Source organism: Lynx canadensis, chromosome X (assembly GCF_007474595.2).
Source record: "Lynx canadensis isolate LIC74 chromosome X, mLynCan4.pri.v2, whole genome shotgun sequence".
Taxonomy (NCBI): Eukaryota; Metazoa; Chordata; class Mammalia; order Carnivora; family Felidae; genus Lynx; species Lynx canadensis.
In genome coordinates this window covers 4,154,237-4,173,446 of record NC_044321.2, presented here as the reverse complement: position 1 = coordinate 4,173,446, position 19,210 = coordinate 4,154,237, and the positions used below count along the sequence as shown (strand labels likewise).

The window sequence follows — 19,210 nt, the reverse complement described above, 5'->3', positions numbered from 1 at the left end:
GGGGGGAGCGGGTGTGCACCACTGTGGAGATGAACCTGAGCCGTGGACGGTGACTTCTGTTCCTGGGACATAGGAGGACCCTGCGCGGAAGGGGAGAAGGTCACCCGTGCGTGTATGATAAGAGTGCACAGAGTTACACGAGTCTGTCTTCTATCACGTCTCTGCAAGGTGGTCTTTCACTGAGCGGACAGGACATCACGGACACCAGCCATGGTGCTGGGTGCCAAAGCACAGGGATGAGGTATTAGATGCACCAGCAACGCTGGGAAACGTCAAGTGGACCGGGGCTTGCGACAGCCTATGGCGCGAAGATTCACCGTGTGGGACTACAGGGACACTGGACGGTGCACGGGACGTGAGCTAGGCACACGCAAATCCATGGCTTCCGTGCACACACCCTGCAGTGTGACTCACAGCCTCCTCTCTGGGGTAGCAATTCCCGCTGAGCAACAGCCTTTGACAGAGAGGAGGTCAGAGTCATCGAGGACACCTGGGTCTACGACCTAGAAGCCTCCGTGACACTCCATCAAGTTGCTGGGAGGGAGACTCGTCAATAACAGCTTAGGTCCTGTTTTATTACCTTCCGTACTTCAGCACACACTTCTGAAACTGTATTGCCACAGTCTTGCATGCCGTGTGAAAAGACAGAGAACTTTCCGCCGCTACATGCTTTCGCTGTGTTTGTAAAAACACAGCAGGCAGCTCTGTGCCTTCCCAGTAGCCTGCGATCGTTTCAATCTGAGAATGCAAAGACTGATGTCCTATAAATACAGGGTGAAAACATAGGCAAGGAGACAGAGAAGGCATTTGGTTTTTTTTTTTCTCAAGTTGTTGTTGTTTTCTTTTGGTTTGTTTTTGTTTTTTTCTGTCTGCCATGAAGGTCTGGAACAGCATATTCCTCATCCAAGGGCTTGACCGTTCTTATTCAACCAAAGTCCCAGAATGAGCCAGTGTCGGGCATAACTGGGAAGCACACAGGAATATGTGTTGATTCCTTCTGAGAGCCCTCGGATGCTGTGATTTCAGCAGGCACGAGGCAGCAAATGGCATCACCAGTCACCCAGCCAGAGGTCAGCGCCGCCGCTGTGTACAAGACACAGATGTACACACCCAGCGATTCCTCTGTTGCCTCCACACACACCACCACATCGACCGGATGAACACTTGGCTGCATGGTACTCGGGACTGAAACTATAAAGGTAGGCTTTCTCAGATCCTGCCGCCAGAAACCAGTCTCAACTTGGCAGGGTCAATAACTTGCTCCTGGAGAGAGGCAGGTTCCAAAGGTCATGCAACGTGACGCTGCGTGCAAATGCTTTCCACAAACATGTGTATGTCAGCACTCTCCCGGTGTATACTCACAGACAGGACACTAGATGATGGCAGGCACCTGTCCTGGGTATTTGCTACCCAGATGAGCTAAAAGCACCAGTGTGATTACACGGAGCCCCCAAATTATTCATTCAACAAATTGGAATAATTTTTTAAAAGATTTTATTTTTAGGGGTGGCTGGGTGGCTCAGTTGGTGAAGCATCCGAGTTTGGCTCAGGTCATGATCTCACGGTTCATGGGTTTGAGCCCCGCATCAGGTTCTCTATCTCCCTCTCTCTCTGCCCCTCCCCTGCTCATTCTCTCTCTCTCAAAAATTAAACATTAAAAAAATTAAAGATTTTATTTTTAAATAATCTCTACATGCATTGTGGGGCTTGAACTCCCAACTCCGAGGTCAAGAGTCACATGCTCTACCAACTGAGCCAGCCAGGTAGCCCTAAATCATAATAATTTTAAAAATAAAAACTGACATGTATGGAAAGAAACCCAGAGAGATACCACTAACACACAGACTTTGCTGCATCTTGGGCTGGGGAAAGCGAGAACTTAGTGTGAAGGAGCAAAGACCAGCAACGATGTCAACATTCGACATTACCCATTTTTACACTGCTTCAATTTTTTAGAGTAGCACGTGTCACTTTTGGAGGCACAGAAAAATAGAGATGGCTCTGGAGAACAAAAACAAAGATGAGAAAACTAGGAAAGCCACCTTCTTCCCTCGAAAACGCAAGGAGATGAAATGGACACCCAGGTCTGAAAGCGAATCTATGTAACAGACCTAAAAAAAAGCTGCCTGGTTTCAGTCTTCACCCACATCCTTCCAGCCTGCCCACACTGGCCTCATCTGCTGACCTTCACGCTGGGCTCTCTGTGCAAGAATTCCGCACACGCAGACTTGTCTGTGGCTCTCACGTTACATTAGATGGGTCACCAACGGAGGCTACCGGACTCTGAACCCACTCATCATCAGCTGTGACTCTCCAAGCCCACTGTGACCTGAATGCATGTACCTGAGGTCACCCACACGCCCTACCCTACAACAGGTACAGGAAAGATTCTTTGCTGCTTCTGGTTGTAAATTCCCTGGCGTCCATGCATTCATTCTCCTAACCCAAAGAAAGATTTTATTTTTAGGGGTGAGGTAACTGCAAGACACTGAGGTTATGCAGAAACAAAATAAAAAGATTGTTTCCCTGCATTTTAGGTAACAGGAAATAAAAACATCTGTAATTGTGGTAATAGGAAATGAGACCCCAAGGAAGGACATGGTTTCTCCACAGTGCCTTTGGAAAATCGATCGCATTTCTTTTCAGTTACTAGGAGAGAACCTAAAATGGTGGCAGAGAGAGCCTCCTTGGATGGGCCCTTCAAGGGGAGAGAAAGAGAACAGGAGAGTATATTCACCCCATCACAGTAAATGTGCCTGCTAGGAATGACTGTTATGATCCTGATGGACAATAGAAGACAGATCATCTATGGTGCAGGTTCGCCCCCAGCCTAGGGACGGGGAGAGAAGCCCATGAAGGACACAAAAAGAGGACCCCGGGAAGTGAGTAAAATGGGGTCTATTCTAAGGCACAGAGAGTACAGCAATTCATTCATTCAACAGTGGTTCTGAGTGCTAAAAAAAACAAGCTAACGTTAAAACACTGACAAGTTTCCCATAAAAAAAAAACTCCCCCTCAAATAGTTCCCTGTCACAAATAGGCATTTATCCTTTCTCTTTTTTAAGATAAATGTTTATTTGTTTTTGACAGATGGAGAGCAAGCAGGGAGGTGCAAAGAGAGAAGGGGACAGAGGATCTGAAGCACGCTCCATGCTGTCAGCACGGAGCCTGATGTGGGGCTTGAACTCTCGGAACCATGAAATCATGAGCTGAGCCGAAATCAAGAGTTGGATACCCAGTCAACTGAACCACCCAGGACCTCCTCTCTGGAACAAGGGACAAGTCGGCAGCACCAGCCTGCATTTCTGAGGGACAGCAGGCCACCACTGGGAAGGAGCTGAACCAAAGCCAGTTCCCTTGGGCCTCCAGACCCGGACCACCCATTGCTAATTTCCTCACCAGCCTGGACCCCTGGGAACCCGTGCTTCAATGCCTGACGTCCCAAAGGCCGCGCTTGCTGATTCCAGTTTAGGTCATAATCCCAGGGCATAAAAGAGATGCGTGTGTTTGATGAAAGGAGGAAGGTCTGGGAGTGCTTTATCCACACACCCCCTTCAGTTAGGAATGCTGTGGATCTAGACACACTAGAGCAAAAAGCAAGGAGCTGCCTGTAACTGTATTTGGCTTGTGGCTCGCTCAGCCTGGGATGGACACTCATACTAAGAGCCCAAACCCCCTGCGTTCCTAAACCCACGTCCTGTTGGCTCATGCAAGGTAGAAACCAATCAAGGGGCATCTATCCTTACTGAGCAAGACCATTCTTTAATTACTTAACCTTTCTCCTGTTGAACACATATGTGTCCCTTTGTGTTGCCCTTAATCGTTAATCTGATGTACTTTTCTCCCCGTGAATTAAAATCGATATCACCCCCATTCCTTTCTGGCTTAAACTCTTATTTAAACTAATAAAGTCATCCCACAATCTCTTTCTTCAGAAGATGCTTTGTGCCAAATCGCAGCTATTCATCGTGGCCACTTATACCACGGTCTGGCTGGAAATGTCAAAGGCTAGGTCGAAGGGACCCTGTAAATGCATTTCAAGATTTTGACTGTGCCAAATATCAATGGCAGTGGAACAGGATAAAAGGTCAGGTCTTCCGATGATACATTTATCAGCCAGTTCCAGGTTTTACAGCATTATGATGACAACAATGTTTGCAGAAAGAAGTCTCTATTTCCTGTAAAACTGCACACCATGGAAAATGGTAGAGGGAGCACTTCCCCGTGACCCTCCAGTAAGCACATGCTCTCTGTGTGGCAAAGTTACCTCCTCTGCTTACTCATGCTTTTCCAACATTCTGATGTCATGGTCGCTTCCCTTTGCAAATCAGGATTTGTTGAAGTCACAAAAATGAGATCTTGCCACTCTGGGAAATCAGAGATTAAAAACAGAACTCTAGGGACCTCATCAAGACAAAAGGCTTCTGCATGTCGAAGGAAAACAATCAACAAAACTAAAAGGCAACTGATGGAATGGGAGAAGATGTTTGTAAATGATGTATCAGATGAAGGGTTCGTATCCTAAATCTGTAAAGAACTTATGAAACTCAACACCCGAAAAACAAATAATCCAGTGAAGAAATGGGCAAAACACATGAATAGACACTTTTCCAAAGAACACTTCCACATGACTAACACACACATGAAAAGATGCTCAACATCCCTCATCATCAGGGAAATACAAATCAAAACCACAAGGAGATACCACCTCACACCTGTCAGAATGGCTAACATTAACAAGTCAGGCAACAATAGGTGTTGGCGAGGATGCGGAGAAACCCTTTTGCACTGTTGGTGTGAATGCAAACTGGTGCAGCTATTCTGGAAAACAGTATGGAGGTTCCTCAAAAAATTAAAAATAGAACTACCCTACGACCCAGCAATTGCACTACCAGGTATTTATCCAAGGGATACAGGTATGCTGTTTCGAAGGGGCACATGCACCCCAATATTTATAGCAGCGCTATTGACAGCAGCAAAAGCGTGGAAAGAGCCCAAATGTCCATCGATGGATGAATGGATAAAGAAGATGTGGTATATATATACAATGGAGTATTACTCGGCAATCAAAAAGAATGAAATCTTGCCATTTGCAACTACGTGGATGGAAGTGCAGGGTATTACGCTAAGCGAAATTAGTCAGAGAAAGACATCATATGACTTCACTCATATGAGGAATTTAAGATACAAAACCGATGAACATAAGGGAAGGGAAGCAAAAATAATGTAAAAACAGGGAGGGGTACAAAACATAAGAGACTCTTAAATACAGAGAGCAAACAGAAGGTTGCTAGAGGGATCGTGGGTGGGGGGATGGGCTAAATGGGCAAGGGGCACATTAAGGAGGGCACTTGTTATGATGAGCACTGTGTGTTATATGCAGGGGATGAATCACTGGGTTCTACTCCTGAGATCATTATTGTACTATCTGCCAACTAACTTGGATGTAAATTTAAAAATAAATAAATTAAATAAATAAATAAATAAATAAATAAATAAATAAATAAAATGGAACTCTAGATCTTTGCCAAAGTTTGCATTTGCTTTCTAGTAGACTCAACGCTAAAAATACAAGAGATATCCCTTCTTAAGCTCAACTGAAAATTATTAGCATTTATTTCACTTCCAATAACAGCCTCTTAGCACACACACACACCTACACTAAATATGTTCAATACATATTGAGTACATGTTGAATACGTACAATATGCACTGAACACGGGAGCCTGGAGAACAGAATTCTCAGGGTCAATTTCATATGAATTTTTGAATCCAATCGCTGGATACCATAAACTATACAAATTATGTGGGTGCGTGTAAAGTCACCGTGCTTCTTAGAAATGCCCTCTTCAGCCTGAACATGTGAATATTCGCAGAGAAAAACAAAAGAGAAGTTTCTTTCAATTGTAATGTTTTCCCTAGCAACGAAGCGGTGTTTTCCATGAATTTAGGGAGAAAAGAGGCCAACATATCTGGCCCCTGACACCACACAATGACCCAGGTTCCCCTCGCTCTGTCGAGGACAATACGAAACGTGGATCTCATTCTACCCAGTGGCATTAACCTTTTTAAATGTAGCCTTGACTTAAATGAACGAAACACTACTTTGTGAATAAAATTAACTCACTAAATTCACCTGTTATTATGCAGCCTCTGTTTTCTTTTCAGAATATGCAAACACTTCTCCATCACCATGGTAATGACTGTGCGGACCTCAGAGCTCCTGGAAGAATTACCAGGATGCATCTCCTTTGAGGGGTGACACCTGGACTCTTCCGTTTGTAGAAGGTCTGCTGAGACATCTGTAAGATTCCCCGGTCTCCTTCCACCTCCCCTGTACTCAAATCTAATCACCAAGTTAGCAGAGTCCCTGGCAGAGCACAGCAGAGGCATCTAAATGGTCCACTCCGAAAGAGAGAGGAGGCTTCACGGGCACTTAGCTGTGGTTTTGGATCTAGTGTGTTGCTATTAGTCATAGGGCTTTGGTAATTCACTCCAAATGTGGGGCCTCAAATGCCCCCACAAGAAGACATCTCTTTTCTCCCATCTCATACGGCTGTTTTGCAGCGTGAAAGACGTGATGTGTGTATCCCCAGGGCCTGGCAGGAAAGGACCACTGAGCAGAGGTCGCGGACACTGGAACATGCCCCGTTTGCGCCTTGCACCCAAGCTGGCTCTGATTTACAGAGCCCTGAAGACAGGAATGCCTAAGGGAGGAAGCTGGATGGCTGTAGGATCCTTCACTCAGCACACAGGGAGAAGGCCGGCAATCTCCAAGAAATCTACAGCTCATTCCTGCCTCTAAGAGCAACAAGGAGTCTTGCTAATTCAAGTGGGTTCAGGATGAGCTGCCTCTTGAATTACTATACAGCTTCTAACATATGGTGTGGTGAACCAATCATCTAGCCTTCCAACAAAAACATCTCCCCAAGACAAATTTTATCCCTGGGAGTAAATTAGGATGAGGCCCCACGGACCATGTTGTGGTTCAGCATTCCCAACCACCAGTCTCCTCAATGTTAGAAGTAAGCACTGGTGACCTGTCTGTAGCAAATTTGCTTCAGAAGACCTCGCGCCCCTGTCATCCGCAACTCTACACCTCAAGTCCGTATCTTCAGTATAAAATCATTCCAGCGAAAAGGCTTAGAGAACGAATATAAATGTTAGAAATAAAAGGGGCACCTGGGTGGCTTAGTAGGTGATCTCACAGTCAGTGAGTTCGAGCCCCGCATCAGGTTCTGTGCTGACAGCTCAGAGCCAAGAGCCTGCTTTGGATTCTGTGTCTCCCTCTCTCTCTGCCCCTCCCCTGCTCTAGCTCTGTCTTGCAAAAAAAAAAAAAAAAAAAAAAAAAAAAAAAGAAAAGGAAAAAATAAATAAATAAATAAATAAATAAATTTTAGAAATATCAGTTTAAACCATTTTTATCACTACTATTGACATACGAATTGAACGTGAACTGCATACCCCCCACATTGTCTTTTATGCGAACATATCATGAGAAGGCGCCAGTTTCCACTGGGAAATTCTGAACTGAAACGCATTTGAATACATTTCAGAAACATTGCCATTGCTTTGGTCATCGTCCTGCTCCTGCCGAGTCTGAATCCATTTCTCACACAAAGGTGGTAAGACCTTCTTAAATTATTCAGGATATGCTGGCCAATGACACAACACATATAAATGAGGTCTTCACCTCCTTAAAACAATCTTTTTTTTTTTTTTTGTACAAATGTTGCTATGATTCTTTGGTGACACATTAACGCAGATCTTTCAAGATGTGTGGCCGTCACCCGCAGCGAATCAGGTATCACACGTGACACAGTCTGAGGACAACTGTACCCAAGGATGGGTTTACCTACATGTTTTCAATCTTTGTGTGTTCGGGCAACGTCATGGCAAAAGCTTTTTGGGAAACAAATGCAGTATTTTCACTAATACTGACTGCACGTGCTACACCAACGTGAGCAACAGGCATTTCCTCTGGAACCATCTATTTCGAAGAATAAACCCTTCTGTAATAACTCAATAACCCCAACTTTCAACCGCGGTGTTGCTCGAACATCTTAAGTCTCTAGTTCTGCCAGAAAATTGCAGATGCCTGCATCTCATCCACATGAACGACACAGGCTTCAATACCCTTAGGATCAAATTGCTCTTGGTTCCCTCCCAAAGCCACATGCGGAGGGACCCATTAAAATGCCTTGTAATCATATGAATATTCATACTCTCTATAGATTCCTCCACTGCTGTCAAAATACCACCTGTTGAAAAGAAGCGATTCATCTAGAAGCCGAGTCTGATCCCTGACCCCTGTGATTCTGCAGGGGCCACCGTATTATTAATGTCTCCTGTTTCTGAGAGATTGCTGGTGGATGCAGACGGATGGGCGAGTGTTCAGCTGTTAGAGCAAATTTGGCAGACAGCAGACTGCTGTGTTCTGGCATGAGTGGACAGGTCTGCAATCCCAGGGAGCGCCGTCTGAGTCCGGGATGGCTGCTCCCTTGCTCAGAAAACACAGCGAGGTTAACCCACGTGGTAAGAGCTTTTTCAACCACGCGAACTGTGGCCCACTGTTGACTTATGACGCTAATTTAGTGTCACAGCCAGTTCTTAAAAAATAATACACAACAGGGACACCTGGGTGGCTCAGTCGGTTAAGTGTCCAACTTCGGCTCAGGTCATGATCTCGCGGTCCGTGAGTTCGAGCCCCGTGTCGGGCTCTGTGCCGACAGCTTGGAGCCTGGAGCCTGCTTCGGATTCTGTGTCTCTCCCTCTCTCTGCCCCTCCCCCACTCACACTCTGTCCCTCTCTCTCTCAAAAGTGAATAAACGTTAAAAAAAAATTAAAAAAAATAACACACTACAGGGGCACCTAGGTGGTCAGTTGGTTGAGTCTTTGACTTTGGCTGAGGTCATGATCTCACAGTTCCTGAGTTCGAGACCCACATGGGGAGTCACTGCTGTCAGTGCAGAGCCTACTTTGTATCCTCTGTCCCCCTCTCTCTGCGCCCCTCCCCCACTCGTACTTTCTCTCTCAAAAAGAAATAAAACATTACCAAAACACACACACACACACACACACACACACACACACACACACACACACAACAGAATGAGATGCAAAGTGGAGTGCCTGGCTGGTTCAGTCGGTTAAGCATCTGACTTCGGCTCAGGTCATGATGTCACTGTTTGTGAGTTCAAGCCCCGCCTCGGGGTGTGTACTGTCAGCTCAGAGCCTGGACCTGGTTTGGATTCTGTGTCTCCTTCTCTCTCTGCCCCTCCCTCGCTCTTCCTCTCTGTCTGTCAAAAATGAATAAATGTTAAAAAACTAAAAAAAAAAAAAAAAAAAGAGTAAGATGCAAAGTATCAGAAGTGATCATGCTGCTAAAAAAAAAAAAGAATCGTTTCAAGAGACTTGTTTCAATTAACAATCTATGTATATCTTACTGGATGACAACATAACACGTATACCTTATAAAGTTCTAAAACTTTTGCATTAGATCACAAGTCAGTATCCCCTTCTAGAAAAGTCTGGGGGCAAAACAATAATTGCAGCTTTTGTCCCTAAAGTCCCCATTGACACTCTAGTACGTTTCCGAGTGTCCTAGGAGACATGTGTTTTAGACTCTCTCAGGGAGCTTGTTAAAAGGAGACGTTCCTCAGCACGGCTCAGTATCAACCTCAAGAGAAAAGATGGGCAACCTTCGGTTTTAACAGCAGCCTCGGTTCTTGTAACAGTCTGAGCAGCCATTATTCTGGCTGTGCGGGCCAACAAACCTACGTAGGCACCGATAACCCAATGGCACCTCTATACGCAAGTGATTACGACAGACACTTAAGAGCATGACTGCCAGCTTAAAATCTTCCGTCCAGACCCGCATTACGTCCTTCCTCCTGCCGTTGAGCTGAAACCGGGTCTCTGCAGCCTTTGGTGCCGGCACAACTCACGCTCCCGGCATGCACGCGGCCAGTGACTGCCCAGACCCAATGTGTGATTTTCAGATGAAATTTCCACTTTTCTCGGGGCACCTGGGTGGCACGGGTCATGACCTCATAGTTCGGGTCATGACCTCGGGTCAGCTCGGGTCATGACCTCATAGTTCATGAGTTCAAGCTCTGCATCTGGCACTGCACTCATGGACTGGAGCCCGCTCGCGATTCTCTCTCCCTCCCTCTGTTTCTGCCCTTCCCCCTCTCTGTCCCTGTCTCTCAAAATAAATAAACTTTAAAAAGAAAAAAAGAAACATCCACTTTTCTCTAAGGTGACAAATGGAACAGAATGGTTCTGTTTTTGACAGTAGGTGTTCCTGATACAGTTCCTACTCAGGAATGCCACCGACCCTTCTCTGCTTGGTGACTGCCCTTGCTGACTGCAACCCTCAACACTATGCATGAAAGGGGTCCTCACGGACCTAAACGAGAGCGTCAGCTTCCCCCTTTCTCCTCACACAGTGGTTTTGCTCGGAAACCTGCACGGGGGATCTCCCCGTGTCCTTTGTGTCACAAGGACATCTACACTTACAATGCTCGCTTGAAGAGTAATGACTGTGCTTACAAAGCTCACTTGAAGAGTAATGACCGTGGTGATACTTAAAGCCCCTTTGGTCATGTGGGAGACCTTTCTGGCATGGTACCAGAAGCACAAGATGTGAGGGATATCGGCAGAGCTGTTCCAGAGAGAGCCCACGCCACTACGCTTCCTATCACGTGTCGGTCCGTTCTCTGCATCCTTCCTCCCGAGAGCCTGGCTGGACAAATCTGCTCTGCATGGAAGGGGAAACGTGGCTGGCAAGACCACACCATTTTTCCAACCTGTACGGAAATAACCAAACACTACGCTTCACGGGCAGCAACATCAGGGTAAAAGGTGATACCGACCGTCGAATGAACTGGGCCGCATCCGCCACCAGCCTCTGCATGAGGTTGTCATAGGATAGAGGCTGCTGGGTGATCTCGTGGTTCCTCATCAGGAAGCAGTTCAGGGGCCGGAAGTAATGCAGGAAGCACACCAGAAGGCCCAGTATCATGGCGGCCAGGCAGAGAAGACCGAAGAAGATCAGAGGGGGCACACGGACCAGCCCCAGGTACTTGAGCACCACCATGGTGAGGAGAGTGACCGCTATGATCTGAAGAGGGATGAACACCAGCAGCCTGATAGCCCTGGTGAACACACTGCCTTCTCCGGGCTTGCAGTCCCTTAGGTTGGTCACAGGGATCCCATGGAAATAATCAAAGCCGTGGCTCAACGGGTGGTGACAAAAGTCGCTTTTGTTGTGACAGTTCGTCCCAAGGTGCCACTTCCCTGAGAAGGAAGCGGGTGATAGGTTTAGACCCAATGAACACCCTAACTTGAACGTTAGCGTCTGATTCCCACCTGGTGAAAAGCGGGATCGCTCTGCACGTTTATTAGCCAAACGCCTACTATTCTGTAGAACCCCCTCGTTTTTCACTTCCTTCTCCACAAACAACAGGGTATTCACTACTCACTCTATCAGAAAACAAGAACTAATTTAGCGTCGAAAATAACAAAAGAAAACAAAAGGAAAATACGTAACATATTTAACAGGCAGGTGACAAAAATACACAGAAAAACACAGTGTCTTTAAAGACAGTTCCTTACAATTAAAGTTGTAGGACCAATTTGGTTTTGTCCCTTGAATATTAAAAGTGAAAATGAATCCTTTCTCAAAAAGCTGCACCTCAAGCATGAGCAAATCACACTCATAACTGAGCAATTATTTTAAACATCTATGAACATCTCTTATAAAATGTTAATTATACCACTAGATTGGTTGAGTGTCTCACAAAAGAAAAACATGATGGTTTAATGACAAGAGGTAGGAGGAAAGACAATGGTCATTTTGCTTCTTTGAAATATTTTAGGATTCATCTGATGACCCACATAGACTTAAACGTATTAACTAAAAAAGGAGGAATGTATCACTATCAACTGAATACAATCAATGTCAAGTGAGACAAAGTCTAACATAATTTTAGCACTAATATATAAAATTAAAATACTCAATAGCATAGTGCGTGTATGTAGTTTCGTATGCTGTGTGGCTATTTATAATTATTTATCAATCTATCATCTATCATCTGTTCCATCTCTGTATCTCATCTGTCCATCCATCACCTATCCATCCACCCATCCATTCATTAATTTATCATCCATCTTTAACCATCATCCATCTATTCATCATCCATCCATTCATCCATCCATCATTCATCCGTCCATCCACCAGTTACCCATCCATTCAACATCCATCCATCTAACCATCTTCTATGCACCCATCCATCCCTCCATCATCCATCCATCATGCATCCATCAACCCAATATCCATCCATTCATCATCCATCCATCCACCCATTATCCATCCATTATCCACCCATCTATCCATCATCCATCCATCCATCCATCATCCATCCATCATCTACCCATTATCCATATATCCATCATCCATCCCTATATCCATCATTCATTCATCCCTCCATCATTCATCCATTCATCCACAATTCATCCATTCATCTACCCATCCATTATCTACTTCATCTGTTGATCTATCCATCCTAACCTCTGTCACCTATGTCATCCACCTTTCCATTTATCCGTACATTCATCAGCCCATCCATCATTATCTATCTATCTATCTATCTATCTATCTATCTATCTATCTCATTTATGTACCTATCCATACATCCATACATCCATACACACACACACACACACACACACACACACACACACACACACTGACCGTATCCTTACATTCAAATAGCTCAGATAGGTGTATTGCATTTTAATTGAAATGGAGATCATTTGTTCCCTATCTGAAGTTGTGCAAACTGTATGCGTGATGTCATCCGTAAGAAGGCAGTCACCATGTCCTGTCCCAGGCCCTGGACTCCCACTCCACAGCTGCCCATACCTATGAGAGCTGTTGAATAGCCTTGACCCTTGAGAAGCTTGGCAAACGTGATCTCGCTGGTGGGAAGTCCTCCAGATGAGGCCGAGAAGAGATACACACCCACGAGGAACTCAGATGCCATTCCTGAAGCAGGAGAGATGAGCACTGAAACAGGAGTCTGGGGATGCCCTTAGGAGGCCAGCAGCCATGGCCACAGAGCCCGCAGGTTACCTGATCGGATGGGGTAGCGGCCTGTCATGAAGGCTGCCCTACTCGGGGTGCACAGGGGTGATGCCGCCAGGTGCTGTGTGAGCTTCACGCCCCCTTCAGCCAACCGGTCAATATTGGGAGTCCTAGAACAGAAGACTCGTGTCATTCACGATGACCTTGACACATGCAGCTCCACTGTGGCTTTTCACAGTGCGTCACCTCTCCATCATCCAGAGAAACACCTAGGAGGATGCATGATGCAAGACAAACCATCCCAGTGCTTCTGCTCTGGGAACAGACCGGCGGATCCCATCACAGTTGTTGTGCACATGCTAGGCATTCTGTTCTGGAACCACGCTGAGCTCTCACCCCTCATCGTCCGCTGGGAATGAGGCCACACCCTCTCTGCCAGCCACCTTCTGTCCTGCAGGTCCTGGCACAGATGGGATTCTCCTGAGCTTCCTATGACCAAGCTTGTCCCTGGGGGGTCTTGATGTGTGTGTGGGACACAGATCCTATCACAGCAGCTCACTCACCATAAACGGACAGCTTGGCTCCCTGCGCTCCGTGCCTGCACCATGGCGGTAACACACATCTTGCTCATCATGGCCCACAGCCCGGTGCCCACACAGAGTAGCCCTCGGTGGTGCACAGCGTCAAGGGGACAGTCGTCTCCTCGCAGTGCTACCGTCAACGTGCTCCCGCACCCATGAATTTCGTATGTGCATTTGACAGTCAACTTCTTCCCTGTGCTTTTCTGCCTTCAGTCACAGATTCAGAAGATTTAGGACTGAATCTGTGTATCTGACTAAAACCTCCCCATCCCTAGACTGACGCTTTTTTTCTTCCTTTTGAGATTTGGTAGAAACAAAACCTTAAAGCTTGATTGTAATTTTTTTTTTTTTAATTTTTTTTAATGTTTATTTTTGAGACAGAGAGAGACAGAGAATGAACGGGGGAGGGTCAGAGAGAGAGGGAGACACAGAATCCAAAGCAGGCTCCAGGCTCTGAGCTGTCAGCACAGAGCCCGACGCGGGGCCTGAACCCACAGACTGTGAGATCACGACCTGAGCCGAAGTCGGACGCTTAACCGACTGAGCCACCCAGGCGCCCCTGTAATTTTTTTAAATTAAAACAGCTGAAGAGGAACGGTTGTCTGTTCTCTCAGTGAACTTCAGGAATACATATATTGTTTTAATGTTTATTCATCTTGAGGGGGGAGGAGCAGAAAGAGAGGGAGAGAGAGAGAATCCCAGGCAGGCTCTATGTGGTCAGTGCACAGGGCCTGATGTGGGGCCTGATCTTATGAACCGTGAGATCACGACCTGAGCCGAAATCAAGAGTCAGATGCTTCACCGACTGAGCCATGTGTATACTGAGGAATACACAGAATATTAAAAATAATAAATAAAATGTTTAAAATGAATAGACATGAATAAGAAAAAGTAAATTACTGAAAGGAGATGTACGGCAAGTGTCACAAAGTAAGATCTACGCTCTTTTTTACAAAATGAGGTGAACGGTGGGTGGAAAACTAATGTGGTCAATTGAAATCTCATCCTTGCCCATGTGTTTAAAACTCTAACAAATATCACAGGTAAGCTCACAGTTTAAAACAACAAGCAGCATCGGGACGCCTGGGTGGCTCAGTCAGTCAAGCTTCCGACTGTTGGTTTTGGCTCAGGTCATGATCTCACGGTTTGTGAGTCTGAGCTCTGTGTTGCACTCTGGGCAGACAGCGCAGACCCTGCTTGGGATTCTCTCTTCAATCTCAAAAATAAATAAACTTAAACAAAATTATTAAAAAATAAATAAGTAAAATAAAAGTTGAATGACAGAGGGGCACCTGGGTGTGTCAGTCACTTAGCTCAGTCAGTTAAGCATCCCACTCCTGATTTTGGGTCAGGTCACCAACTAATTGTTTCTTGGTTCGAGCCCCACATCGGGCTCTGTGCTGACAGTGCGCAGCCTGCTTGGGTTTCTCTGTCTCAAAAATACCTAAACATTAAAAACAAAAGAAAACGTAGAGCGAGCAGCATCCGATGCAAAGGTTCAGTGTGGAACTGAGACACGTCTGGTTAAGCCTTGCACAATGGTTTCTCCTGAAAAGAAAAACGTATAGCCAGTTTCTGTTTGATGTGACACATCACAACGAAACACCCCTTCCTGCTGCGTTGTCGTGTAGAAGAGACGATGACGAGGCAGAGTGATGGCAAGAAAGTAAATCAGTGTCCCGTCGCACTTACCAGTGCGTCCATCCCCAAGCCTCACAGAGTCACTATTGATAGATCTCACGAGAAGATTCTGTAAAAGCACACGATCTCTTTCCCCACCTTGTGTGATTCGGTTTGAACTGATCATTGCTAAGTAAGAGGAAGCTCAGGACCAGTTTATGTGATTGTTTTCTCATCGTTATAAAGAGAGAATGCCGTCTTGATGCCCATATTCCATTACTCAAGGACCAACTTCCTTTTTTAAACCAAAGGGCCCTTAGAATACATCTTACATGAACCTAGTGTTACGCAGGAGGCTGAGAAATGAAATGCCCTCGTCTGTCTCTGATTCTGGTCCCCACTGTCCTTCTAGCATCACCATGACCCCTGATCCTTGGAAGGTTCTGGAGTCATCCAAGCTGACACATGCCTCTGGGCCACATGTCCCGGCCAGGGTGGCAACTGTGGAGGCAAAAGAAGGAGGGATGGGGGCAGGGGGGCCACCCACCGGCACAAAGCCAGGTACCAGACAGAGAAAATAAAATAAAATGGGGAGCCAATGGGAAGAAGAGACGGAGGACGTGTGGAAGCAGGACAGTATCACTGGGTCAGACAGTCATCAGGAGTATCTTTCTAGTGGTCTCTCTGGGTTGATGCAACTCACTACCCATGTCCGAACACATCAAGTCCCACCCACCTTCCCGACTCCAGTATCTGCCCGCACCCACGAGAAGTCACACACGAACGAGTGTGCCCTGAAGGGGTGGTCTGCACGCTCTGTGACTGTGTTCACATCACTGGGGACCACTGCCTACGAGCAGGGCCAGGCTTTCGCACGACAAGCACGTCATCGCACCTGAGGGTCTTGTTTCCATAGCACCCAAGATCTCCGATGCCAAGGTCGTCAGCCAGCAGGAGGACCAGGTTGGGCCTTGTGGCTGCATGGCTCTGGGCCACACTCAGGAATGACAGCAGGACCAGGCGAATCCTCATCCTCCTGCAAAGGGCAACGACAAAGACAGAAGTGAGGGACGCCAGCACGCAATGGGCCACCTCCTTTTCTGGGACCTTCTCCCAACCTGAAGCCCCAGACCATTTGTGCTGCAGGAACACAGACTCTGGTGAGCAAAGCACTTTATCCTCTTTCCAGGGTGTTTGCTTCCAAAACAAACATTTCTGTCTCCAAGGATAGTAATGACCTCTCATTTCTTTTTTATTTTTATTTAAGTTTATTTATTTTGTGAGAGACAGAGAGAGCGTGATGGGGAGAGGGGCAGAGAGAGAATCCCAAGCAGGCTCTGCAGGATCAGCTCAGAGCCCGACATGGGGCTCGAACCTACAAACTGCGAGATCGTGACCTCAATGGAAACCAAGAGTCGGATGCTCGACCAACTGAGGCACCCAGGCACCCCGTGACCTGTCATCTCTACTCTACTACTCTTCCCCAACACGTAGGCTCTGCTTGGAAGAAGGAAAACACAACCACCCGCCATCTTTTTTTGGCATGCGAGCTCTGTAATTAGCTAAAAGTTCTCTGTGTGAGCTCTGGATAGATGGGCACTTCATTAAGACCCAACTGTCAACGTCCTCTCCTTTCTAAAATTCGCTTCTTTTTTGTTTGTTTGTTTTTAAAGGGAAGGTTGGGTCAATGTTTCAAAACTCAAGGAGCACAAGGTTCATAGCCTGGGGCAGCTCGAGGTGCTGGGTAATAGGTCACACTTCGCCATCTCCCATCACTGTCTCCCCACCTCCTAGACCAGGGTCCCTGTGCCCGTTCAACCTCCCAGCTGGAACCAGAAGCCTGGCCCTGGGAATCAGATTCTCTCCTCTACCGGAGGACGGGGCTTCCCAGTTCATTTTGTTCTCCGCCTCCGTCGCTCCTCTGGTTCCCGTCATCTACTGCTTTTGCAGCCCCGACCCTGTGTCCCCATCAAGTGAGAGCCAGAGCACTGGCAGGTGCTGTCCCAGGCATGTTGTTCGACAGGCCTGGTGGGCGGCAGGGAGGTGTGCAGGAGATACACCCCAGTCCCTGACCACGGTCAACATTCATGTCCTTCTTAACCTCTCCTCTCTGAACGTACTCCCCGATGTTACACAGCATTTGTGACTCCGCAACACTGCACAACAACTTGGGTGGCTATGGAACTGGACGTCCTCTTTCCTCGCTGCGCTGTGGGCACTGGGAGGGCAGCGGCTGGGTGAGCGAGCATCCAAGAAAACCACGTGACACGTAGCACCGACGTTTTTTCTGTTGAATTAGAAATGCCTCACTCCAAACGCCACCGAAACACAGGTTAAGAAGGAGACGACACTGCATGGTACGTGGGTGGAAGGTTCGATGGGTAGTAGAAGGATTTGAGAAGGAGCATCCGTCTGTCGCTATGAGCACCGACACACAGTGAAGCTTCTCAAGATTACTGAAGACACCCATTAGTAGTGCCCAGGAAATGCCCTGGGGTCGCACATCAGGGGTCCCTAAGTGGATGCAACCCCTTGGAAATGCAAAACTAACACCAGTGACAGATAAACGACCATGCCCCCTAACCTCCTGTCCCCACAACAAAGCAACGTGGGGCCTTCCCATCAGAGAAGGCAAGAGAACCACAACACCGTGCTTGTGTGCTTCTAACTACTGGGTGTTTTCGTGCTTCCCTTAACCTGGACACTAAATACGCACAACTTCTTATCTGGAACCGCGCTTTTGTGTGTGCACGTGCGCACCGTAAGCCCTCTGCCTACGCCTTCGTGAGCTCACCTACATGAAGAACATAGGAGCACGTGCTCGTTATCATTATTATTTTAACTGTATTTCATCAGGATTAATTATTTATTGGGTAAATAAACGATGATTGATTATTGTGAACAGGGTTTCCCAGCCCTGACGTCACTGGCACCCTTGCTGTGGGGCTCATGGGTCACTGGACGATGCTCAGCTGCACCCCAGCCTCGCCGCCTTGCCCCCTCTCTGCCAGCAGCAACAGAGGCCCCAGCGGAGAGGGGCCGACGGATGCCCACCTGGCTCCCCTCCCAGCATCTGTCAAATCATCTGCACACACGTCGTGTTGCTCTCCTAGCTGCGCAGCTCGGTGTCCGCAGAAGGATTCGGAAGCCGCCGCCCATCTGAGTGACCACGGATTTCTCCTCTGCACCTACCCGTGTATGAGCAGTGCTTACAGATAATGCTCCGCGGCCATGACTGGCCCCCACCACTGACCTGGAGGAACACCTCCTTCCTCTCCCTCCTGACACACTTCCGCTCTCCCCTCTTATGTCTCTCTCCCTCTCAAGCACCTTCCCTTCTCTTAAAAGCCAGCTCTGTTCTCCACTACCCTCTTCCTCTAGAGACAAGCAAGCAGGGAGCCATGGCTCATACAGCAGCCACTCTCCCACCCCACGCTGCCCTCAATTCTCTCTTTGGTGGCTTTTACTGCCTGCTTGTTAGGAAGTAGGGGGGGATGAGTGAAGGACCGTGGGTCAGGGGTCTTGTCCCCGCTCAGGCCACCAGCAACGAGGTCTTGGGCATGAAACATGAGCTGCCCGTGCCTCAGTCTCATCCACTGTTCCCTGACGTCCCGTGTCCGCCACGGGGACTCAGCCGGCGTGGTGGAAATAAAGGGCTGCCCTGCAAACGGGATCTCAGAGGTACATGGGTTCCTGAGTTCATCACGTTATTCACAATGGCCAAGACACGGGACCTACCCAAACATCTGTCAACAGAGGGACAGAGAAGATGCGGCACGCACGCGCGTGCACACACACACACACAGTCAATGGACTATTAGTCACGCACACACAGTCAATGGACTATTACTCAGTCACACACACACACAGTCAATGGGCTATTACTCAGTCACACACACACATACACACACACACACAG

The 19,210-nt window shown here is 47.3% G+C and overlaps 1 protein-coding gene across 5 annotated transcripts in view; it reads right to left on the bottom strand.

Moving 5' to 3' along the window:
* The window catches only part of STS (steroid sulfatase), a 163,368-nt gene that overhangs the window by 68,476 nt on the left and 75,682 nt on the right, over positions 1 to 19,210 (bottom strand). For all 5 annotated transcript variants that reach the window (XM_030306408.2, XM_030306410.1, XM_030306407.1 and 2 more), the window contains exons 3-6: positions 16,187 to 16,327; positions 13,139 to 13,260; positions 12,929 to 13,051; positions 10,878 to 11,301 (exon numbers count right to left, since the gene is read on the bottom strand). In XM_030306408.2, coding sequence (XP_030162268.1) covers positions 10,878 to 11,301; positions 12,929 to 13,051; positions 13,139 to 13,260; positions 16,187 to 16,323 — 806 coding nt within the window. In that variant the 5' untranslated portion in view covers positions 16,324 to 16,327. The remainder of the gene's footprint in view (positions 1 to 10,877; positions 11,302 to 12,928; positions 13,052 to 13,138; positions 13,261 to 16,186; positions 16,328 to 19,210) is intronic.